The sequence below is a fragment of the Anolis carolinensis genome, unplaced genomic scaffold (genome assembly GCF_035594765.1).
Source record: "Anolis carolinensis isolate JA03-04 unplaced genomic scaffold, rAnoCar3.1.pri scaffold_12, whole genome shotgun sequence".
In the NCBI taxonomy this organism is placed as follows: Eukaryota; Metazoa; Chordata; class Lepidosauria; order Squamata; family Dactyloidae; genus Anolis; species Anolis carolinensis.
In genome coordinates this window covers 24,457,310-24,482,754 of record NW_026943823.1, presented here as the reverse complement: position 1 = coordinate 24,482,754, position 25,445 = coordinate 24,457,310, and the positions used below count along the sequence as shown (strand labels likewise).

Sequence of the window (25,445 nt, the reverse complement as noted above, 5' to 3'; positions counted from 1 at the left end):
ACCTCAAAGGCCAGCCACTCCAGCCCCACAGTGTGAGACAGGGAAGACACCATCAAAGCAGCCCCCACAGATGGTCATCCAGCCTCTATAAAAATAACTCAATAATAATAATAATAATGCATCACACAGTCCTAAACACCTGGAAAGTGTTCGACTTGTGATTTTGTGATACGAAATCCAGCATATCTATCTCGTTTGCTGTGTCATACAATGTCTTTGTGTCAGTAGTAATAATAATAATAATAATAATAATAATAATAAAACTTTATTTCTATACCGCTCCATCTCCTTGAGAGGACTCAGGGTAGTTTCCAACATGAACATAAAAAATATTCAGTTGTCAAAAACACCATGCAACAAAGTTAAACATAGTAAACATAATAAACAATATCATGACAGAACCAAAACAATTCTACTAAAAACAGACATAAAATTACAAATTGAAATCAATATACTCCATCAAGGCCATGGATTCTACATGCATCCTGCTGCTAATGATTCTTGGTCTTATCAGTGAATTTTATGGCTGGGTTTTCCCACTTTTAGGACCATCATGTTGCCCTCTTCTGTGAATTGTTAGTTGGTGAGGTCAGTTCATTCCCCATTTTAAAATACAGTGTCAAAAGTAATTTACTGGTCTTTCCTTTTGTCCTTTTTTAGAGTTTTTGTTGTCGACACTAGTTGCAGCCCCCTTTCCCATTTCTCAGAATCTGGCATCCCTTCTTGGATTTAGACGCCAGACGTTTTTGGCTGTTTCAGCAAATAGTTTTCATGCTTTTCCTAAGTGCCTGGGCATTCCCAAAGAAAGGGCCTCTTGCTGAAGTTGGAGAATGCTTCACGGGCCATCCTGTTTGAATGTAGTCTCATTAGCTTTAAAACTCATGTTGTAATTTCTGTAATTAATTTGTTTTCTGCTCCTAAATATAATTTTTCATTAAAAGAGATGCCTCGATTGATCAGAACTTTCAGTTCACATCAGTTTGTTCAAGTTCCAAGATTTCTTCAGTTTTGTTTGTTCAACATTTAAAAATACTGCTGGAAAGATTGTTGCTCTCTCCATTTCAGAGCGAGAGTTACAGAGTTCTATCAGTGCCTACTCCATCAAAGCACACTTGGAACAAAGCAATAACCAGTCAGTTTGCTGCAGTTTATGGTACTTTCAAGGAAATGTGCTTTGCACGTTCCCTACACAGATTCCTGGAATATGAGGTTAATAATAAAACAATAATAACGTTATTTTTATACCCCGCCCCATCTCCCCGGAGGGACTCGGAGCGGCTTACATGGGGCCATGCCCGACAACAATACAACAACAGCAATAAAACAAATATCGAGAATAAAACAAATGTCGCATCAATAAAACATCAACATCAGTAAACAGTCATAAAAGTCAGCATACAGCATAAAATGATTAAAAACGGGAAGGCTAAAAACACGGATCTGGGCCAGAGTGCAGAAAACTTCAACATGGGAGAGGTAGTTTCACAGTTAAAACAGTCAATAAAGTGCAAAATAATAATGGCCAGGCATCCTATTGTTAGATGGGCAGATAGATCAGCCCTACAATAATTAATCCTCGAAGGCTTTTTGGAAGAACCAAGTTTTTAGGTTCCTTTCCAATTGTATTTTTATTTGAAACTAGCTTGGGTACCCAGCATTGCCTTTCTTTTTTTCGATCAGAACTGCAGGCCTTTGGTTAAATTAGTTGTTTGTATTTTGTTCTTTCAGTCCCACAGGATCCCATGTCGAATGGTGCAAGCAACTCATTGCTGCTACAATTTCTAGCCAGATTTCGGGTTCTGTTCCCTCAGAGAGAGAATACCGGGTAAGTCTGTTCATTTACGTATTTAATAAGCCTAGTGCTGAAAAGAAAATATAGAAGGTGATGAGGGGCAAGAATGGGATGCTGAGCCTACAATTTGGAAATCTTCAATCTTCTGGAAGAAGGGTACATGTTACAATAATGCATTTCATATATGAATGTTTGAATGCTACTTCAAATCAAAATATTCCTGCTTCACACAATTAATAGTGATGATAAAATTGCAAACGGCTTCATCTTGAGTCTGCCCGGGTGAGAAAGGCGGGGTAAAAAATGCTGTAAATAAATACATTTTTCATCCTTTTGATTAAAAAAAACAAAATCCTATCTTGAGTTTTTCTCATCATATAGATGTAGGAAGCATATTATGTAGAAGCAAAATATCTATATATATAAAGGAGTAATGGTGTCCGTTCCTCCCACTGAACAACAAAAGTACAAGCCCCAGAACCTAAAATTTGGCAACACAACCCACCATCCTTGCCCCTAGGTTCCGACAACAAAAAGAAAAGAAAAATAAAGTCCTAATTAGAGGAAGAGAAATAATTGTTTTTATCCAATTGCTGCCAGTTAGAAGGCTAAGCTCCGCCCACTTGGTCTCCTAGCAACCCACTCAGCCCAGTGTTAATAAAAAATAAAATAAATACAAATAATACAATAAAAATAATAAAAAAACTAAAAAAATTAATACAATAAAATACTATAATAACAAAATAACTAAAAATAATACAACAAAATAATAAAATATAATAAATAAAAAAGATAAGTTACAATAAAATTAATTGAAAAATACAAATAATGTCAAATAAAATTCCGCAACAATTTTTAACCAATACCACCACCACTTTGCCACAGCAACGCGTGGCCGGGCACAGCTAGTAATACTTATATAGCAGGTATGGGCAAACTTCAGCCCTCCAGGTGTTTTGGACTTCAACTCCCACAATTCCTAACAGCTCTTTCCTAAGTTTGTGTGTGTGTGTCAGGAGCAACTTGAGAAACTGCAAATTGCTTCTGGTGTGAGAGAATTGGCTGCCTGCTAGGACATGACCCAGGGGACATTGCCCGGATATTTGATGTTTTACTATCTTTGTGGGAAGCTTCTCTCATGTCCCTGCATGGGAAGCTGGAGCTGACAGGTGGGAGCTCACCCACTCTCCCTGGATTCAAACTGCAGACCTGTCGGTCAGCAGTCCTGCCAGCACAAGAATTTAACCCTTTGCACCGCTCGGGGCTCTTTTCTAAGCCAAATTGGGTAGCAAGAATTTGGACTGCTATCTTTCCTCTTTAGGTGTGTTGATATATGCGTCAGGTATGCCAGCACAGCAAAATTTCCCAAGATTTGAGGGGCTACTGTTGGCCATTTTGTCAACATTTTAAGCTTCCCCAATTTTTTTAATGGCCACATGCAGCTTCTGAATCTCACTACCCCTGATGCATCTGTACTCCTGATATACATATATATGTACAGTATATAATTTTGATGAAATCTTCTTGCAATCAACCATATTCTGTTGATTTCATTGTGCTTTCAGAATTCATAACTTGAACACATGACACAATTCAAATGTAATGACTATAATTTATAAATATTGCTGATTTTCTGGTTGTGTAACACATCAGACCCCATCAGCTTCTTTCTAGTTAGCAGTTATTTATAATAGAAAATGACTATCATTGTCAAGACACCATAATAATAGATATCAGGCACCTGACTTGAAAGCATTCTTTCAGAAATACATATGAAGAGAGGAAAGGATCTGCTTTGTAGGCCCAAGATAGCCGTTAAAGCCTGTGATGGAAGGAACCCAATGCAATAAAAGCACGAGCTACAAATACAGAATTTCCATTGGCTTCCTCCTCCTAACTAAAGAATGGGTGAAGTCCTGTTGAAGCTTGGAAATCATATAATTATCATCATCATTTAATTACTTATTAATCGCCCTCCATCCAAGATGCTCTAGGAGATTTACAAGATAAAATTGTAAAGGATAAAAATACATACATACAAATATTGATAAAATTAACATAGATTAAAAGCTCTAGTAAAGAGCCAGGTCTTGAGTGCTTGAGTAAAAGGCCCTAACTCACGCATGGCTCTCATATAATATGGATTATGGATTCCTTGTTTGGATAATTATGGATTTTCCATAATTATGGATTCCTTGTTTATTTTTTCCCTGAAATTGTTGTGGATGATAGGAGAGATAACACCAAGAGCGATCCTTTGTTGAGGCCGAAAAGTACGGTTTTATTTTCAGCTGAGACCCTGGCGTGGAATTTCCTCCGAAAGCAAACCAGAGTGAGGATAATGGCATTGGCTTTCCCTTTTATACATCTTCAAATACAGGCAAACAAAGTAACATGCTTTTACATACATATCGGCATCAGTACATCACTTTACGTGTCTACATACAGCTCCATTTGCTGTACCAGGGACCATCTTGCACTAGAATGTATAGATAGCAGGCCTCCCTTCTCTTCTCTATCCTACCAGATTGTGCATTTACACAGACCCCTTGCACCTTCTTTGTGCCTGTGTCTGAGTGCCTGGTCTGATTTTTCTATACAGGGTGTTTGAAAAAGAACTCCCTAGTTTTAAGTATAAATACATTAAAACTAGGGAGTTCTTTTTCAAACACCCTGTATTTCAGTGCTTCTAATGTGCATACAATATATGTCTGAAAATCTATATTTTTCAATATTTGCACATCATAATTATTTGAAAAACAAATTACAGTAGAGTCTTGCTTATCCAACATAAACGGGCTCGCAAAATGTTGGATAATGAGGAATTGAGGAAAAGCTTATAAAATGTCAAATTATGTTATGATTTTACAAATTAAACACTAAAATATCATGTTTTACAAGAAATCAACAGAAAAAGCAGTTCAATACACAGTAACATTATGTAGTAATTATGAATTTAGCACCAAAACATTGCAATGTATTGAGAACACTGACTACAGAAACATTGACTACTAAAAGGCAGAATGCGTTGGATAATACAGAACGTTGGATGAGTAAAGTTTGGATAAGCAAGACTCTACTGTATATAAATAACGACAATGTTGATGGCTACTGAAGAAGCATCACCACTATTTGCTATCAAAATATTCCTTGGCTAAAGTGGGAACATGTTCTGAGTCTCTTGCTTCGTGAAGGATTAAAGGGAATCAAAAGTAAGGAAAAACACCTCCTGGCTCCTTCTGAGCCCTTGAAATGGTTTCTGACATGCAGGGTGGGAAAAAGAGGGGACGGAAGGTAGCGTTGCCCAAATTTAGGATTGAAATTGGTGACTTGTTGGATAATATCTGTATTTTAACTAACAGGTGTACAAGAGGCCTACTCTAAGGGTAAGAATCAATGTGGTTATCGGCGAGTCAGCCTCTGACCTGTTTGTGTTTGTGTGCTGTGTTGAAAACTCAGTGTGGCTCCTCAGTGTTCTTCTGTATTTCATTAACGATTGTTTCAGAGAAGTTGGGCCATCTTGCTATGCCGTGCAACAGCTTGTTTGCAATAGAAATGTTTTATGTACATTACAATGCTTCCATGAGCCATAAAAGCCAGTGTGTGAGAGTGCAGTATGTTTCAGTTATGTTGAAAATGCGCGGTATTAACTTAAGTTTTATTACATTAATTCTGACAAAATGGGTCCTCTCGACTGAGGCTCACGTGCGTTAGACTGCAGAGTACTATATTCGCAGCCTTAATGTGTTCTCTGTGTCGAAGGCATTGGAAGGAGAAAGCTCAGAAAAAGCAATGCGTTTTATTTTATCCCATTTAAATAAGATTTCAATTCATGTTTGCATCTATGTACATTACAATGCTTTTATGCAAATATTGCCTTAATTGCTAGGCTCTCAATGCAAAATTCTAAATCTGTGATTCAAACTGGATACCACTACATTGGGTCACTCTTTGCTCCTGAACAGGTGCTTACTTCTTGCTTAGCTTTCTTTACCAGGAGGCTTCTGGCGTACCTTTCTTGTGATTTTCTGTGTTAGGGGAAACTACCCAAACAAAAATACAGCAGAGCATCCAAAAATAAGCAAACAGGATACTTATAGTTGAGCATTCAGCTCACAGCAAGCAGAGCGTGAAGTGCCATGTGGCTGTAAATAATTTAGAGCTAAGGAAGCAAAGATCCAGAGTTCTGTCTTTAAAATCACAAAAGGTTTATTTACAAAAATAGTAACTACATTTCTTCATAATAAAGAACTGGGTCCTTTGAAGCCTTGCAGCTTCAAAGCCTGAGAGAAACCATTGAAATCTGCATGTATGTGGACAATTTCAACAGAAAGGTGAAAACAATGAAAATGAACAAAATCTGGCTCCCAGTATTTTAAAAAAACAACCTAGAATTAGGACAGTAAATAAAGAAAAATACTCAAATAATAGGGGAATTCCAGACGGGAAACAATCAAGGCCAGCTAATCACCTCCCAACAGAGGATTTCCCCAAGGCAGGAAGCAGCCAGGCTTTGAAGCTGCAAGGCCATTCAGTGCTAATCAAGGTGGCCAGTGGCAACATTCACACTTGCCTCCAACAGACAAGAGTTCTTTCTTTCTCCCACTATTTATTTATTCCACAGATAAATAAACCACACTTGCCTCGTTTCCAACAGACCTCACAACCTCTGAGGATGCCTGCCATAGATGTGGGTGAAACGTCAGGAGAGAATGCTTCTGGAACATGGCTAGAAAAATCACAGCATCCCAGACTGTAAAATGTTGGAAAACATAATCCATTTACTGACTTAGGAGAAGTCAACTGAAAATTATACTAATAGGAATTATTGAATAGTTTATTCTGTGTAACATGTGTTGTTACATGGTTTATTTCCAAAGTGGTTTTATTTAGTCCATATTTGCATATACTTTTTTTTGCAGCAAAGCAGGGGAAATGTCTAGAATCCGTGGTGTTTGGCTGTGGTGCCTCTTCATCAGCGGAATAATTCAGCCTTTCAGAGCGACCCCAGAGCAGTGTTGGGCATGCATATTTCTATGGGATGAATCATTGCCCAGAGAAGTTGTGCTGCCTCTTCAGTTAATGTATTTTCCCATCATCACCAGGCATGATCTCATCTCTCTCTCAGAGGTGAAGAGCAGTTTTGCAAAGAAACCAGTTCTCTTCAAAACACAAGTAAATGAAATCAAAATTCTCATGGTTCTAGTGATCTTTTAGCTTGGTTTACAGACTTTAGAAAAGTCTTCCTAAATATATAAATTGGTCAAAAGAAACCTGGCAAAAACTTTCTTGATGTCCCTGTCAGCATATGGAAAACTATTATGAACTTTGAAATATTAAATTGCTTCTCAGAAAGGGCTACATACCAGTCCTAAAGTCTTCTGTTGGTATGTTTTAACTGGAGTATCAGCATTATATATTATGGTTTTCACTGTTAGGCAGCTCTTCAGATGGGACCATTAAAGCAGCGCTATAAATTGTCTTAATGTTTCTAGTGGGGACAGAAAATACTTCATAGTTGGATCTTCCAGTGGTTGCATGGACTCTCTCATTGCTCCTGTAATGTGCTGTAATCGGTTTTTTCTGTGGTTTTCAGCATGTGACCTACTTTTATACTCTGCTGTTTTGAAGATTGTTTCCAAAAGACAGTACATACTTTGTGTTCTTTGAAAGCTGGACTCACTGTTCAAAGAACAGAAACGCCAACTTTCCTGTTCATCCTAATTGAAAGAATGATTGGGCTTCACCGTTTCCAAAGCAATGTGCTCAATGTACTTGATTTCTGCAAGATACTAAAAAGCTGATCATATATGTTTATGCTGAAGTATCTACTGTCTCTTTTTTAAATAAAATGTTCTGTCCTTTCACCTGTTATGTGCATGTTTTTTCCCCTTTTCCTTCTGCTTGCCCACTGCTGCATCATGCTATTCAGGAGATTCAGGATGGACACAATGGCTATACTTCTGACGCAGAAGTTGACCAGGTGCCAAGTTTTACTCATTATTTGTTCTCTAATGATGTAGTTTGTCCCTGTTAGTGCTGGAGATGTCAACATTTTTCTCTTTACTACCTACATGGCAAAAATCCCCCCCATTGAGAATCATTTAACATTTTCTGTATGTCCTTTGAAAATGTTTCTAGCCTTTGGTCTTTTTTGGTTTTTATTCAGGACTTCACCAGTCACATTAAATCTAGTGGATTGTTTAGAGCAGAATTATGTACTAATATAACTTATAATGTAATATGAACAGTCAGGCTTCCACATGTGTTGGGGTTAGGGGCACAGTGTTTATTTATTTTTATTTATCGTGTCAGAAGTGAACGGAGGGTAAAGTTATAATATATTTAAAAACACACACAAAGTCAAAACTTGGCATTATACTAGATTTCTTTTGACCAGAAGCTGGCCACTTGGATTTGCTGTGCAGGATGATACCCGAACAGGGGATGGACCAGAGATGTCAATGCCTTGGTCCTTTTATTATTGGCTGATACTTCCCGACAGATATCAGGTGGTGCAATACCAGATTAGCAGTATAATTTCTCCAGTGGTGTAGGGCATAGACATCCTGTGATAATGCAGCATGTCTCATTAAGAGCCACATCCACTGTTTTAATGTGAAATGTATTCCACTCTGGGCATGTGTACTCAGCAGCAGAGTAGCAAAGCGCAAGGGCAGATGTCTTCTCTGTGTCTGGTTGTGATCCCCAGGTTGTGCCAATCAGATATTATTTCTAGCACCCACTTTTTGCTTGATATTCAAGCAGTGCTCCTTGCAAGTCAGAGCACGATCCAGAGTGACTCCCAGGTATTTGGGTGTTCTGTGATGCTCCAGTGGGATTCCTTCCTAGGCAATCCTCAGAGCTCCAAATGCTTGTCTGTTCTTAAAAGGTTTTTTTAAAGGTCTTTAACACAGTTTTTATATATAGGGTCTTGTTGGGATTTTATGCCAATATTTATCTGTTTTATGAAGGCATTGAATGTATGCCATTATTTGTTGGAATCTGCCTGAGTCCCTTTGTGGAGATAGGATGGAATAGAAACAAAGTTTTATTATTATGAAATGAAAAGCACATGTCTGTGTTTTAGATGGATTAGGAATCAGCTGGTTTTCCCTGCTATAGTCAGTAAGAGCACCTAAAGCTTCATAGACTTTCTGTTCTACCATTTCAAATCTCCCTGCTTGAGCGGTGATGGCAAGATCGTCAGCATAGATGAAGCTCTCTGTCCCTTCTGGCAGGGCACAGTAGGAAAATGCTGTTTTTGAACATGAGAAAATGCTTATCTAAGAAGCTTTAGGTGGTGGCTCTGATCAACTTTCCACTGGAAGCTGGGCATAAAATTACTTTGGATTTCTAGAGTGTTGTTAAACTGGATAAAATATTAATGCATGTAGTGTAAAAAAAACACTTAGTGTATAAACGTGTTTCAGAACTTCAGAGTAGTGGATTGCAAGAATGCCTGATGCTGTCAAAATATAACAGCAACATGCTGTGTGTAAAATTATCCTACAGTTTGCAGTACTTGCAGAAATTTTGATTCTGTGTGTCCTAAGATAGCTGAGCTTTTTTGTTTCAAGTTATTTTCCGATTTCAGGCAATCCCTGGGTTTTTCTTGGTAAGGTTTCCTCTAGGGCTGAAATAGTGTGATTTGCCCAAGGCCAGGCAGAGCGTTTCCGTGGCTGAACAGGGATGGGACCCCTGCTCTTCCAAAGCCCAGCCTTCCAACTGCTCTCCTGTGCTGTCTCTCTGTAGGTAGTTGCGCATACCTTTGTGCAATGCTTTGCTGCTAATTCGTGTTTTGCTAATCTGTGCTTGTCTTCTGCAAATGCGTAACTAACAGAACCCTTTTGGAATCAGAAATACGGTATAGAATTGGAGCAGACTTACTCTTAACTATCGCTAAGAGATCAGGAACAGGCCGCAGGAGAGTAAATTCTTACCCTTTTCAAGCCTTGAATTCACCTATACCTTTTAATCTGCTGCGGTATCAATGATGCTCGCATTGCTGACATGACTCCTTTCTTAACCAGAGGTTTGAACCATTTTCAGATTACAGCTAAGTGATTATGGTTAGCTTCTCCTGTCATTCCTGATTAAATGTTTAACCAGAACTGAGGCCGATGGGAATTTGCACTCAAGAGAGAGGCGCACGTGCCAACGCGCTTCGTTCCTGATCTCTTAAATGGGCCGTAAGTGTACGTCTGCTCCGTCCCACGCCGTTCAAGGGCTCTGCTTTGAGATGAAAGAACCTTGGTGTGTGTTGTTCCTGTAAACCAGCCAAAACCCCTTGTAGTAGTAGTAGTTGTGCCTTGGAGCTGTACAGGTGGAACAGGAGGTTGACGTCTGCCTTTGGCTCTTTGCCAGGCGCTGAGGGATGCAAACAAACTCGCTCAGATGGAAGAGGCCCCACTTTTTCCTGGAGAATCAATCAAAGCGATCGGTAAGTGGAGTATTAAGTGGCTGAGATAATCCAATTGGTTGTGGCTAAACATAAAACCAAAGCTTTTCCTTTGCTTTTGTATATTCCAAAGTTTTTATATGAAGATATCAGGTTTTGCCTTGGATCCTTAATCCCTTAAACCTAAATGAGATATTGAGCACAAAACCAAAGCAGATCTGAGAAGTTAATTACAAATCTGAAATTGAGTGGTTAGGAGGCTGAATGTAGCCTTGAGATGTTTACAGTGGATCTTCAAACACCCTCCTTTTTGTTGTTTCTATTCTTTATTGTGATAATTCCAGGGAGTTTGAAATTGAATGCTCACCTTTTGAATTCTATACAATCACTCCAACTAAATTCATACAATTCATCCCACTAAAGACAACTGCCTTTTGAAAGAGACATTTCTAAGAGCATATAGCAGTGTTGTGCATTTGTATGGAATTGCTGTTTGTTTTGTTTAGTGTCATTCGTTTTGTACCATTTTCTTATTTGTCCCTGTTTCTGAAAATTCCAAATAGAATTTTCGTCTCGCTTATGAAAAAAAGAAAATGTTCATGCTATTGGTGGCAATGGGAGGGCTTCCGAGGCTCGCCCCCCGCTTAGATTTAGGGCTAGGGGGGTGAAAATCGCCACACACAGAGAGCATATCAACCCCTTTTAGCCCTCCAACTTTTAAAACATTTGGGTCTTCCCCTGATTTCTTGCAATTTTTCAAAAATTCCAGGCCCTTCCGTAATATTTCTTATTTTTTAATTATTATTAAATTATATATTTTTTAAAATAAGGCAAGCAGCTAGGCAAATGGAGTACTATGGAGTAAATAGAAAAAACACTGAACCAAATCACACCAAATTTGGCTACAAAAGACATAGTCATCCAGTCTATATCTTTCAAACAAAAAAATCTAGAAAAATAAAGTCCAAATTAGAGGATGAGGAAAAGCCGTCCCCCCCACGGCTGCTAGTTAGAAGGGTAGGCAGCATTTATACCTGCCACACCGAGACTATTCATTGCTATTGCCAACCAAGGATTCCGCAAGGTAGAAAGCGGCCAGGCTTGCAAGCAGTAAGGCTATTCAGTGCAATGCAGTCTGGCAAACAATGATTCCCCTACAAAGGAAGTAGCCAGGCTTCAGAGTGGCTCTTTGATTGAGGGTGCGACTCCAGCTAATCCAGAAAATGGCCAGGCTTTGAGGCTGCAAGGCTATTCACTGCTATTCCACCTGGCCAACAAATAATTCCCATAAGTCACAGCTACGCGTGGCCGGGCAAAGCTTGTCCTAGTATATAGAGGTTGCTTCATGCACAGTGTTCTCAATCCTCTAAGCCAGGGATTGGCAAGCTGTATTTGGGAGAAAACCTCAAATGGGTTTCTCAGTTTCCTGCCAAAATTTGGTGTCAAACCACTGAAACGTATTAGCAGTGTAATCGATTGCCTTAATTCAAATAGGAAGCCCTGCGGAGATCTTGGGCAAGTAAGTCGTTTACAGTTTAGCAGCCCAGTTGCAGCTGATGCTGTCGCCATGCTGCTTCCCAGATTGAGTGGAAATAATTCTACAATGAATTAAAATCACTTTATAATTAATTGAATTTGTTCTGTAATGAATCCTTTTTGATCCTCAATCAACTGCAGTCACTCCAAGAAAACACAGCACATTAAAAATAAATGAGTCTTTTAATAACTATTTTTTATTAAGTATATTTTATAATAATAGCATTAATATATTTATATTAAAATAATACATCTTAAGAAATATATTTTCCATTTTAGATGTGTTGACTTGACTTGTATCTATAGATAATTTTATCAGTTCTACACTTCTCTTGGATCTCTTTGGGGATATAAATAAATATAATAATAATCTTTAGGCCCAATAGCCCTTGAAGAGCACATCCTAGGGCTCCGTGGAATTTGCTCATTCCTGAAGTAGGTGAATGTTTTGAACTCTCGGAGCGGCACAAATGTTTGATTACGTAAACCGGGGTCTTTTTGCTGTAACCTTCGGAGTTACCAAATGAGATTGTGTGTCATATTTTATTCAAAAGGGTGGTGCCTTGAATCTGTATTTGAGCTGTGAAGTGCTTCTTACTCTTCCCCTTGGAATGCCCTGAAAATGGACATGATTTATTGAATAACCTGCTGTCGGGGAAGCTCAGGTTGGAAGTCTGCTTGTTTGCCTCCGTGGGGCTTTGGGACAAGTAGGGCTAAGTGTAGCCGTTGTCTTTGGGAGGAACAACCTGAGTATTCATTGGAATACAGGATTCAGAGTCCTTGCATCTTACTTTCGGATAAAGGAGGAATGGGTTAAACCCTTGTGCCGGCTGGACTGCTGACCTGAAGGTTGGGTTGCTCACCTGAAGGTTGCCGGTTCAAATCCGCGAGATGGGATGAGCTCCTGTATGTCAGCTCTAGCTTGCGGGCTCATGAGAGAAACCTCCTAGCAGGATGCTAACACATCCGGGCAATGTTCCCTGGCCAATGTCTCTGTAGATAACCAATTCTCTCCCACCGAAAGCAACTTGCAGTATGTTCTCAGTTCGGGTGAGCTCCCATCTGTCAGCTCTAGCTTGTGGGGACATGAGAAAAGCCTCCCAGAAGGATGCAAACACATCTGGGCAACGTATGTGTAGATGACCAGTTCTCTCACACCAAAAGTGACTTGCAGTATGTTCTCTAGTCGCTTCTAACACAGTAAAAAAAAACTTTCAGATAAATAGTAAAGTCTGAAATGTTTTATTTAATTCTCCAGCCTAACTGCCTTACTTATTTCCAGGACAGGAAAACAGGTGGCAATAGAGTTTATTGTTGTTGAATGTTCCTAAATGCTTCTCTGCTCCTGCCACAGAAGACTCCTGATAGAGCTAGTCTTATCTTTTGATTTCTGAATAACTATGGAAGAAATTGAAAATGGAATATGCACATTGATATGTCTTGTGCATGCATGCTGCAACAAAGAAAGAGAAGTTAAGCCACATTGGAACTGGGAAGCCGCACTACTAAATAAACATGTTTCTGAGCGCAGTGCGGGGCTCCATTCTCACCAAGGATTAATAGCATTTAGCCAAATAGATTTATAGCAACACACATGGCACGTTTGTTACTTAAAATATAGATAGATGATAGCACAAATTAATTTTAAATAAAATATTGTGCATCTTAACCATTGTTTGGTTTGTAAATGTTTTTATAGACACCGATTGGAATTGTTGGCTTTCTTTTTCTTTTTGTCCTAAGAATATCTGCTTTTGAAATCCATGAGTATTGAAGTTTAGAGTAAAACAGACTACAGTAGAATCTCGCTTATCCAACCTTTGCTTATCCAACGCAGTCTGCCTTTTAGTAGTCAGTGTTTTTGTAGTCAATGTTTTCAATACATTGGGATGTTTTGGTCATAAATTCGTAAATACAGTTATAACTATAGTAGAGTCTCACTTATCCAACGTTCTGGATTATGCAACGTATTTTTATAGTCAATGTTTTCAATACATCGTGATATTTTGGTGCTAAATTTGTGAATACAGTAATTACTACATAGCATTAATGTGTAATGAACTACTTTTTCTGTCATATTTGTTGTATAACGTGATATTTTGGTGCTTAATTTGTAAAATCATAGCCTATTTTGATGTTTAATAGGCTTTATCTTAATCTCTCCTTATTATCCAACATATTTGCTTATCCAACGTTGTGCTGGCCCGTTTATGTTGGATAAGTGAGACTCTACTGTACTTAACATTACCACGTATTGAACTGCTTTTCCTGTTGATTTGTTGTAAAACATGATGTTTTGGTGCTTAATTTGTAAAATCATAACGTAATTTGACGTTTAATAGGCATTTCCTTAATCCCTCCTTACTATCCAACATTTTCGCTTATCCAACGTTCTACCGGCCCATTTATATTGAATAAGTGAGACTCTACTGTATTTGGTATATGAAATGAGTGTATTCTAAGCGTGATGCCAGGCTAGATTCATGTGAAATTAGAGAAGAGTTCTTCACATAAAATATTCTGCCTCTTTGCATATATAATTGTGTACATTGTATGGTAGAAATGTTGGCACTAATCAAGCGACACCTTGTTTTTTTCCAGCTAAAGATGTCATGTATATCTGTCCGTTTATGGGAGCCATCAGTGGTACTCTGACAGTGACAGATTTCAAAATGTACTTCAAGAACGTTGAAAGGGTGAGACCTTGTTCCTTACTGCGCATCCTTCATCTTTCAATTAGAACGTTCCCTTGTATTTTCCCCCAGAAAACTGGCTTGCATTTGTCATCTCAGTGTAAAGTGTCGTGACAGTTATATGCGTCCCACTATATATAAATGTATACTTTTGTCTCCTTCAGACTATCAAACACTAAATGTTTGCTCTTTGCTGCAATAAATAAGCCTGGTGTTTTCTTTTCCTTCCAATTCCAGGATCCGCATTTTATTCTTGATGTTCCTCTTGGAGTGATAAATCGGGTTGAAAAGATAGGAGTGCAGAGTCATGGAGACACCTCCTGTGGCATTGAAATTGTTTGCAAGGTAGCAGTTTAAATATGAAGATGGTTATTTTGAGTACTTCATTTTTTAAAATATTCTTGTTTATTTTTTAACAAAAAATCAATTACATTGTTACATTATCAAGCGTATGAGGACCATGTAGCTGTGATTGCGCTAACGAGCTCTAAAATATCTCAAGACAAAAATCCTTGGGCTTTCTCCATTTTATATAAGGAATAATAATAATAATAATAATAATAATAATAATAATAATAATAATAATAATAATAATAATAAAAAAAAAAATATCTCCTGGTGGCTCAAGGCGGGGTATAACGAAGTAACAATTGTACAGCATTTTCCCACTTTAACTTGCTAAACATCAAAGATATATTTCAACAGGATATGAGAAACTTGCGACTTGCCTATAAACAGGAAGAAAACAGGCTAGAGATTTTTCAAAACCTCATTACTCGAGCGTTTCCTCTTTCTCATGGGCTTGTAAGTATTCATCATTCTTCAAAATATGTGAAACGGAAGCAGAGTTACCTTAGAGCCCTCATTATAACAAAATATCAGTGTGATTCTTACTTCATTTTTTTCACTAGATTACAGAAATGCTATTTATTAATTTAGCAGATCCTTATCCTGGCTTTTAGTTTATACTCTGTAAGACAGCCAAGACTGTTGTTCTGTGCAGTGAAGTTCCCTTGACATCTGTACTTCATGAATAAACATAATGGTTTTTAATTGGGAACTTTTTAACACTGGTTATATTTAATCCTGTTTTAATGTTCATCTGTTTGTATACTTTTTAATTGTTATGCTGATGCTTTTTTGTTAAGCTGCTTTGAGTCCCCTTTGGGGAGATAAAATGAGGAATAAATAAATAAAATAATAATAATAATAATAAGCATTAGAATTGGTAGGATTGTTTTTATTCATGATAAATATGTTTTTTTTAATTTGGATAATACTATGCAACAAAAATTGGAAAAAAATCTGTCCTGGTTTTATTTCCTGTTTAATTGTGCAGTAGGCTTGTGCAAGGATCCGTTTTAGCCATTTTCCTTCGGCCAATCTGGCCTTTACGGCTTGTTTGGATGGCCGTAATGGCAAGGGCACAACCGTCAGGGTTTCCCATCTGTAGCAGGACCGATTATGGCTCCTCCCTTTTCGGTTACATGTAGTGTGCAAATAGGTTGCCGCCGCCTGCTCCTCCTCACACAGGGTTTCCTTGTGAGCCCTGCCTGTTGGGTCAATTGGAGCAAACGAACGCCGTGATGTGTCTCACACAAACTGTGTCTGTTTAATGGGACAACCGCCTCCATTGCTCTCAGTTGCGTCCTCGTGCCTCAGTCCGATTGTCTTGCCTTGTTGCCACTCAGCTTGATTTTTTGGCTTGGCTTGGCCTCTTTCTGGAATCTTTTTGATTTTCCTTTATTTTCTTGATTCTTGTTATTTAGTGGGACTCTGGGAGTTGGAAACATGCGGGATGGGTGGGGTGCGTGCATGCATTTGGGAGAATGAAAGAGCATCTTCTCTTTGCTCTTGAGTTGTGCTTTTCTTTAGAAATATTTGGGTGGCTCTGAGATCCTTGAGTCACTGTTTAGCTTCTTTTTTTCCTCCCCTCCTCTCCTTAAAAAATGCTTCTAAAAGATCATAATAATCATTAAAAGAAAAAGAAAACACTCATTCTCAGCAAACAGCTTCCTAGTTACCTACCAGCTTCCTTTGCAAACTAGTTCTCTCTTTACATATCTCTCTGTGCTGCTTGTCTCTGCCTTCTGAATTTTCTAGTAAAAATATTATTATTATTATTATTATTATTATTATTATTATTATTATTATTATTATTATTATTATTATTATTATTGGCTGACTGTTGCCACATGCCAGTAGTACAAAGAACAACTACAACACTTAGTTGGGCTTCAGTCTGGAGAAACTTGGCCTGAGCCATCATCTCCCCTCCTCTCCATCAGAAAATACTTCTAAGAGAAGCCAATGGGCTGGATCTGGCTCTATTTTTCGGCCACAGTCCGAAAACTGTCATCCTGCTGAGCGCCTGTTTTTGGGAGGCGTGCAAAAACAAATATAGGGGTCTACCGGTATCCGGTCAGTAGAAATGGATCGAGGTTCAGCCGAAATGCACAAGCCTATTGTGTAGTCCTTACTTTAAAAATAGTTGTTCTCCAGAAACTGCATTTTGTGGCTGCAGAAAACTAGATTGAATTGGTTGAGACTCGATGAGAAACTAATTGAAAAACTATAACAAAATGTGCTATTGCAGGATGTCCCGAAAAAACAAAAGTTTTTGCAGTTTAATAAACTTTTCCCATGTTTTGATGATAGGACCAATTAGGAAATGACATTTATAACCCAGGAACAAAAATCATGTTACATAGTGAAATTAAACATTTATGGTAAAATGCTTCCCTGAATTCTGATGAGAAAGGAATAGTTCAGTGGTAGTAAATGGTGCTTTTCTTTCCCTTCATTCAGCCATTCTTCGCCTTCAGCTATAGAGAGAAATTTCCCACAAATGGCTGGAAAGTGTATGATCCAATAGCAGAATACAAGAGGCAGGTGAGTAATGATGGTTTTCACTTTTTGTTGCTGTACCTGTCATTTCACCTGCAGAGGTGAGGGGATACAGTCGGCAAATTACATTGCCCAAAATACATTCAATAAAACAACGACATATTAATAAACAATAAAACAGTATCACATCAATTAAAACTCTAATTAGATTCTATAAAACCATGAATTATACATTTTAAAATGCATGTATAGTTAAATTCATCCACTAAATTCATCCGTGGCAGTTCAAGTGATGGCGAACTGCATTAATTATTTAATGCAATACATTGTGGTGGTACCAGGGTTTGTGACTATGATCTAGGATGGAGATGACTGGAACCCGTGACACCAATTCTGCAACAGTTGTATAGATTATCAGTCCTTATATTGGCCTAGAAATATCTATGCTGGCCTTCAGTTTAAACTGGCTTTCTTAAATAGGAGCTGGCTGAGCTTCAGACCTTGTTACATAGCCGCCTTGAGTCCCTTTGGGGAGATGGATATAATATAATAATAACATTATTATTATATTATTTTGAGCTTTATATATACTGAACTATACAGAACACGTATTGAGCTTGTGTAACTTTTCATAAGGCATTCCCTGTTCATTTTGTATTATGACTCTGTTGAGTACAATTCTGTGAACACTCAAGAATGTCTTGCTTCTCCGCAGGGTTTACCCAACGAGAGTTGGAAAATATCCAAAATCAACAGCACATACGAATTTTGTGACACGTATCCTGCCATCCTTGTTGTGCCGACAAGCGTAAAAGACGACGACCTCTCCAGAGTAGCAGCGTTCAGGGCAAAAGGCAGAGTTCCGGTAAGTAAGTACATGATGAGATATCCTAGCATTGGGACCTACCGTATATACTTGAGTATAAGCCGACCCAAATATAAGCCGAGGCACCTAATTTTACCACAAAAAAACTGGGAAAACATTGACTCCAGTATAAGCTGAGGGTGGTAAATTTCAGAAATAAAAATAGATACCAATAAAATGACATTAATTGAAGCATCAGTAGGTTACATGTTTTTGAATATTTACATAAAGCTCAAATTTAAGATAAGACTGTCCAACTCTGATCAAATCATTATTCTCATCTTCAGTGTAAATGTGCTTATGTATTCTTTTAATAATAATAGAGTAAATTAATACATGTAATACGGTTCCAACATGTAAATTAATACAGGTAATACGGTTCCAACATTTATGCAAAAACAGTCAATTGTCAAAACAATATTGTTTTGATCAAAACAACATAAAACAACTTGAAACACAGCAAACATAATAAACACATCATAACAAGGCAAAACAATTCAGTTTAAATAGACATAGTTACAGTCAGAACATTTCATCGATAAAATTGTTATTGTCAGCTTCGGCATTCTGGTTAGTAACCTGGCTGCCTATCTCTGCAGTAGATGGAGGTGGGATATGAAAATGTTGTTATTGTAGTAGTAGTAGTTGTTGTTGTTGTTATTGTTGTTAGACTACAAACTTGTGCGTGATGTGGTTGAGTTCCAGCATTTTCATAACGTCAGAGCAGCTCTTCCCTGTTAGAAGAGAGCGACTTCAGATACTTGTCGGTTTTGCTTTGTTTTCTACAATGGCATACACGAGCCTGCATTTTCTGAACGCAGGTGTTGTCTTGGATCCACCCCGAAAGCCAGGCCACCGTCACGCGCTGCAGCCAACCCCTGGTCGGTCCAAACGACAAGCGATGCAAGGAAGACGAGAAGTACTTGCAGACTATCATGGATGCCAACGCTCAGTCTCACAAACTCTTCATCTTTGACGCCAGACAGAATAGCGTTGCAGACACAAATAAGGTAGAATTAATAGGGAAGAGTTTGGGGAAAACTCTGTGTGTTTTTATTTCCTAGTTTTAAATATCGATCTGATTTTAGCTAGTTTGGATCTGAAATGCATTCTGCTTTCAGGCAAAAGGTGGTGGATACGAAAGCGAAGGCGCCTACCCGAATGTGGAGTTGGTCTTCTTGGAAATCCCCAACATCCACGTGATGCGAGAGTCCCTGCGCAAGCTGAAGGAGATTGTGTACCCGACCATTGATGAGTCTCGGTGGCTGTCAAATGTGGAGAGTACACACTGGCTGGAATATATACGGGTAAAAGGGCTTGATCAGAGTCATACCTTGTGCTCTTTTCTTGAAAATGGCAACAGCCTTTCTCTGCTCCTTTATCATTTCAATTCTGGAACTCTCTCCCCGGGGCCGTGGTGGAGGCTCCTTCTTTGGAGGCTTTTAAGCAGAGGCTGGGTGGCCATCTGTCGGGGGTGCTTTGAATGCGATTTCCTGCTTCTTAGCAGGGGGTTGGACTGGATGGCCCATGAGGTCTCTTCCAACTCTACTATTCTATGATTCATCTAAAAGAGGGAAACGCTTTTCGTAGCCTGAGGATTTTAGATATTTATTTATTTATTTATTTATTTATTTATTTATTTATTTATTAGACTTGTATACCGCTACTCCCAGTTTGGCTTGGAGCGGTTTACAGAAATAGATTAAAACAATACACTTAGCTTGAAAATAACAATAAAAACAACAATAAAAGCAACAATAAAAACAGACATAGACATAGACATAGATTATTTAGGGCAGGTTTTTCAGCAGGTTTTTTTTGCCAAGTTCTCTACACTCTTGTGTCCAGAAGTGATAATGAGGCAAAACAGTGGCTGAGCCTTCCTTGTAATGTCCCGGAATTGCAGTGCTAGGCTAGGCGAGCCTTCAGTTCAACCCTTCCTTCCCGTGTGTTCAGTGAGAGGAGCTCATCTATTGACCGTTGTCTCTCAACCTGTAATTCTTCCCCCCTGAAGATGCTTCTTGCTGGCGCAGTGAGGATCGCGGACAAGATCGAGTCTGGGAAAACGTCGGTGGTGGTCCACTGCAGCGACGGCTGGGACCGCACGGCACAGCTGACCTCCTTAGCCCTGCTCATGCTGGACAGCCATTACAGAACCATCAAAGGCTTTGAGGTCCTCTTGGAGAAGGAATGGATGAGCTTCGGGCACCGGTTTGCAATGGTAAGCATCACAGGTCACTTGGCAGATCGAACAGAGAACACCTTGGCTTGGAGAAATGAAAAAATTACTTGGGAATTGCAAGTTGCCGTTCTGACGTTCAAGATATCTTGCTCAAACAATCTTCATTATTTTTGTGCCCCATTAGCGGGTCGGTCATGGTGACAATGACCATGCTGACGCTGACAGATCGCCCATCTTCCTTCAGTTCATAGACTGCGTTTGGCAAATGACAAAACAGGTGAGAACAAGTTTATGATACTGGTAGTACAGTAGAGTCTCGCTTATCCAATGTTCTGGATTATCCAAGCGATTTTTATAGTCAATGTTTTCAATATATTGTGATATTTTGGTGCTAAATTCGTAAATACAGTAATTACAACATAACATTACTGCGTATTGAACTGCTTTTTCTGTCAAATAAAACATGATGTTTTGGCACTTAATTTGTAAAATCATAACCTAATTTGATGTTTAATAGGCTTTTCCTTAATCCCTCCTTATTATCCAAGATATTCGCTTATCCAAGCTTCTGCCGGCCCGTTTAGCTTGGATAAGTGAGACTCTACTGTATTTCTAATGCATATAAGCATTATGCTTCCTTTTGGGCAACAGAGCAATGAAACTATGTATTTCTGTGAGCATTCACTGTGAAAGTTAAGAACAGAGACATAGACTGTAGTTGAGCCCCCATATCGTAGAGGCACAAAATCCTTATTTTATACTGAAATTCATATAATCCCCGAAGCAAACTAAGCCCAGGGAGTTTGAGGAAAACATCAGTGCTACTTCAGTGTGATTTCAAAGCATTGTCTCTTGCTTAATTAAGGTGTCTGTGACCATTCCATTTGCTGTCGTTGAATGAATTTAAGATACATCCTAAGAGGCTTCCTTCTTAGGAACGTCATGTACTTCTTTCGTAGGAGAAAAACAATCTAACCATTTTCAACATCTGGTATTAACAAAGCCTCTTAAGGCAAACCCTTGAACTCAGAACAGCCTTTTCTGGTTTGGTTTTTATTTTTTTGGAATATCTCTCTCAGTGCTGTAAAATGTTCTGCTTCCTTCTAGTAAAAGACTTTGAAATGATTTTGCCAGTTCCAGATGTGTGCAAAATCTAACTCTAACCGCAATTTGGAACAAATGTGGAACATTAGAGCAAATGTAGAACATTAGAAAAAGAAGAATCAGAACATGGTTCATAAGATAATTTACTATACTTTCCTAAGAAATACCTATCTTAAACTTGACCATGTCTAGGCAGATGGGGTTTTTGTGTCCAGGGTGCTAGAAAAAGCTCTTATCTGTTGGAGGCAAGTGTGAATGTTGCAGTTGGCCAGCTTTATTAGCATTGACTAGCTTTGCAACTTCAAAGCCTGACTGCTTCCTGCCTGGGGGAATACTTTGTTGGGAGGTGTTAGCTGGCCCTGATTGCTTCTTGTCTGGAATTCTCCTGTTTTCTGAGTGTTGTTCTTTATTTACTGTTTTTTAAGACTGGCAGCCCGATTGTGTTCAATTTCATGGTTTTCTTTTAGCATACACAACCTATTTTAGAATAAGACTACCTATCACAACGTACCCAGTTATGTATAATCCGCATCTCTACAGATGGGAGTTACATTTGGATGGAACATTTGTTATGACAATGCTTTACAACAGAATGCCTTTGTGAATAATGGAGAGCTATATTTCCGTCCTGGCAACCCTAACCTCCCCTTCTCTCTCCTCTGTGTGTAACTTTTGGGACTCTTTGTGCTGTTCAGTTGTGAGCGTCATGGTGGGTAGAAGGGGGGCCTCCAGATCAAAGGCTGTTTTCGTATCTTTTACGAATTGAAATACTTTACAAGGATCGGAATGCCTTGTCTGATGTCTGCTGAGGCTCTTCTTTCCCTGGAAAGTCGAGCCGTTCTTTGGGGAATTTTCCAAAACCGATCCCTTCCTAGACAAGGTTTGCTCAGGACTGCCAAGATCCCATCAGCCAGGTCTTAAAATTTAACTGCCTCTTTTATTATACATTTTGTATTTGAACGTTTGCCTCATGAGTAAAGGTTCCGCTTTTTTCCTCCTTAACAAAAATGTAACGCGACATTTCATTGTTTTAGTTTCCAGCCGCCTTTGAATTCAACGAGCTGTTTTTGATCACCATTTTGGACCATCTTTACAGCTGCCTCTTTGGCACCTTTTTGTACAACTCTGAACACCAGCGAGTTAAAGAGGTAAGTCATCTGTGCAAGGATTGTACAAGAGCCTTGTTTTGGTAGAGCCGAAAGTCTTTAAATATGGCCGAGGTATCACAGAATTGCAGCGCATTAAACCCTTGTGCTGGCTGAAATGCTGACTTGGAGATCAGAAGGTTGACGGTTCGAATCTGTGAGAAGGGGTGAGCTCCCATCTGTCAGCCCCAGCTTCCCATGCGGGGACATGAGAGAAGCCTCCCACAGGATGGTAACACATCCGAGCAATATCCCCTGGGCAACATCTCTGTAGACGGCCAGTTCTCTCACACCAGAAACAACTTGCAATATGTTCTTAAGTTGCTTCTGACACATTTTTTTTTAAAAAATCACAGAATCATAATAGTTGAAAACACATTTCCAGTTACGGTTGCTACCTGAAAATCTATAAATGTAACTAATGCCAAACCATCATCGAAACTGAAGCGAGCATCCCTTATAGAACAGGCATGTTGCTCCTTTCCGTGATTTGGATCTTTTTATGTCAGATTCATCAATGAGTCTCAGTGGCACTTGTCGTTGGGACCTTGCTTCCAGTTCTAGAAAATACAGGGTTTGGGACCAATTATTTTTCTCTGCTCACTGCTTTCCTTTGGTCAAGTAGGATAAATCTTTAGGTCCCTTCTCATCTCTCTTCCAGGATACAAAACGTAATGAAATCTAAAAAGGGCCATAGGTTGGTGTCAGAACGTACGCTGTCCATGCATATCAATAGTAAGGAGTGGAAGAGCCCGGACTGTGGTCTTGGGGAACTGCTGCCATTCACAATAGAAAGTAGATTATTTTTTATCTTGTCAGAAGTGACTTGAGAACATACTGGTGTCAGAGAATTGGCCGTGTCAGCTGGGAGGCTTCTCTCATGTCCCAGCAAGCTAGAGCTGACAGATGAGAGCTCTTGTGGATTCAAACCGGCAACCTTCAGGTCTTCAACCCAACCTTCAGGTCAGCAGTCCAGACGGCACAAGGGTTTAATCCATTGCACCACAACTCAGAATAGAAAGTAGATGACTGGTCTCAATATAACACCACTTCTTATATTTATCTACTAGCTTGGGGACCTAGCGGTGCCTGGGTTATTACAAGAAGGCATTGTTTGTTTTGGTAATATCACTGAGGTTTGGTCCATATACCTCATTGGCTGGGTTCAGTGCTCCCTAATTAGGGGCGAACTACAACTCCCAGATTCCTAGGGCAGTCACTCTCAAACCCTGCCAGTATTCACAGTTGACCATGTTGGGTCTGTTTGGCAAGTTTGGTCCAGATCTGACGTTGGCTGGGTTTAGTGCTTTCTGGATGCAAGTGAACTACAACTACCAAAATCAAGGTTCATTTCCCAAAACACCTACAATTTATAATATATTGTATATACTTAGAATATTGATAATAATATTATAATGTAATACAATATTATACTAATAATAATATAATATAATAATATTATATTATATATTATATGTTAAATGTAATATTACTAATAATATTACCATATAATGATATAATACAATATAGTAATCTAATGCTTATATTGTGCTATGCTAATAATATATTGTATGTACATTTGATTTGTAAGCCGCTCTGAGAAGAGAGGGATATAAATGTAGTAAATTAATTTAATTTGTTCAGCTGGTCATGGAGAGTCTGCATGCCAAGTTTGGTCCAGGTCTGTCATTCATGGTGTGTGTGTGTGTGTGTGTGTGTGTGTGTGGCAGTGGTTTCTGGAAGTGAGTGTAGGTACTGGAAGTCCCATCATCCGTGGCAATTTTGGTCCAGATCCATTGTTGATTGGGTTCAGAGTGTTCTCTGGATGTAGGTCAAATACAACTCCTATAAATCATATTGAATTTTCCTCAAACTATTTGTTCAATTGCTGATCAATTCCTCGTTTGCTGTGTGTCATAAGAAAGGGTTAAGGGAGAGGCAGTGGGCGGGGCCATGCAAATTAAGGAACCCTGGGAGGTCCATTCTGGAGGAAAAAACAAAATCTTGGATGAAATTGTCCCTGAATGTAAACCTTCACTTGGTTTGTGGGCAGAATGGTGTTTGTGGAGGACATTGGCAGGGTTTGAGATACGTGTTCATGGCGCTCACTATGACCCGCATGTCAGTGGGACCCATAGGTGTTTCTGGAGGCAGGAACCTGTCTGTGTAAGTGGACACCTCCGCCACAAACACACATACGCATTTTTCACTTTTATTATGTGTATAGAAGATAGATATGTTGGATCTCCCCAAACACAAAAGGTGGATAGTAGATTTCGTATCCTGGGTAAATTATCCATTTTAATGTGTCATTTTATACTTTTGTGGGAACTGGCTCCTCTCAATTCTAGGAAGACAAACCTGTATACAAAGCACATCTTCTTGTTTTTGCTCTGGAGTACATCTGAATTAAAGCAACTCACCCAGCGGAGTAAATGGCATGATTGCACCACGAGATGGAGCTGAATTATGCATTTGCTCCCGGTCTGTGCCTTGCAGACAGCCAGCTCCTTCTCATGAATGAATAATCGAATGCAGCTCCCTTTTTGTTTAAAAAAACTGCAATTTAAGAGACAACTCTAGTGGAAACAGATGCTTTATAGCACTGGAGGAGTAGAAAATTGCAAGATGAAGCTGATAAGAATTTTGATTTTGAAACTTTGATTTAATAATGGCTTTATAGTGATGTTTCTGTGTGGTAATGGAATGTTAGGAATAAAGCTAAACATGGGCATTCAGTTAAAAGCTCAGTGTTTAGGCAAACGGGAAAATGTAAGACGGTGGCCCTTTTTCGAAAATACTGCATTGACTCCATATTGTGGCACTTGTCTGTGCTGACGCTGACGTATTTTTTAATTCGGTTAGTTTATACTATGATTG

The 25,445-nt window shown here is 38.9% G+C and overlaps 1 protein-coding gene across 4 annotated transcripts in view; it reads left to right on the top strand.

The window, feature by feature from the left end:
• The window catches only part of mtmr1 (myotubularin related protein 1), a 44,800-nt gene that overhangs the window by 2,522 nt on the left and 16,833 nt on the right, over positions 1–25,445 (top strand). The window contains exons 2-15 of one of the 4 annotated variants that reach the window (XM_008117938.3): positions 1,729–1,825; positions 5,155–5,178; positions 7,725–7,775; positions 10,160–10,235; positions 14,331–14,425; positions 14,660–14,767; positions 15,128–15,226; positions 17,231–17,314; positions 17,985–18,134; positions 18,956–19,144; positions 19,256–19,441; positions 20,149–20,355; positions 20,501–20,593; positions 22,455–22,568. In XM_008117938.3, the coding sequence (XP_008116145.2) occupies positions 1,729–1,825; positions 5,155–5,178; positions 7,725–7,775; positions 10,160–10,235; positions 14,331–14,425; positions 14,660–14,767; positions 15,128–15,226; positions 17,231–17,314; positions 17,985–18,134; positions 18,956–19,144; positions 19,256–19,441; positions 20,149–20,355; positions 20,501–20,593; positions 22,455–22,568 (1,573 nt within the window). The remainder of the gene's footprint in view (positions 1–1,728; positions 1,826–5,154; positions 5,179–7,724; positions 7,776–10,159; positions 10,236–14,330; positions 14,426–14,659; positions 14,768–15,127; positions 15,227–17,230; positions 17,315–17,984; positions 18,135–18,955; positions 19,145–19,255; positions 19,442–20,148; positions 20,356–20,500; positions 20,594–22,454; positions 22,569–25,445) is intronic. The other 3 variants (XM_003225565.4, XM_008117939.3, XM_008117940.3) reach the window with 3 other exon arrangements.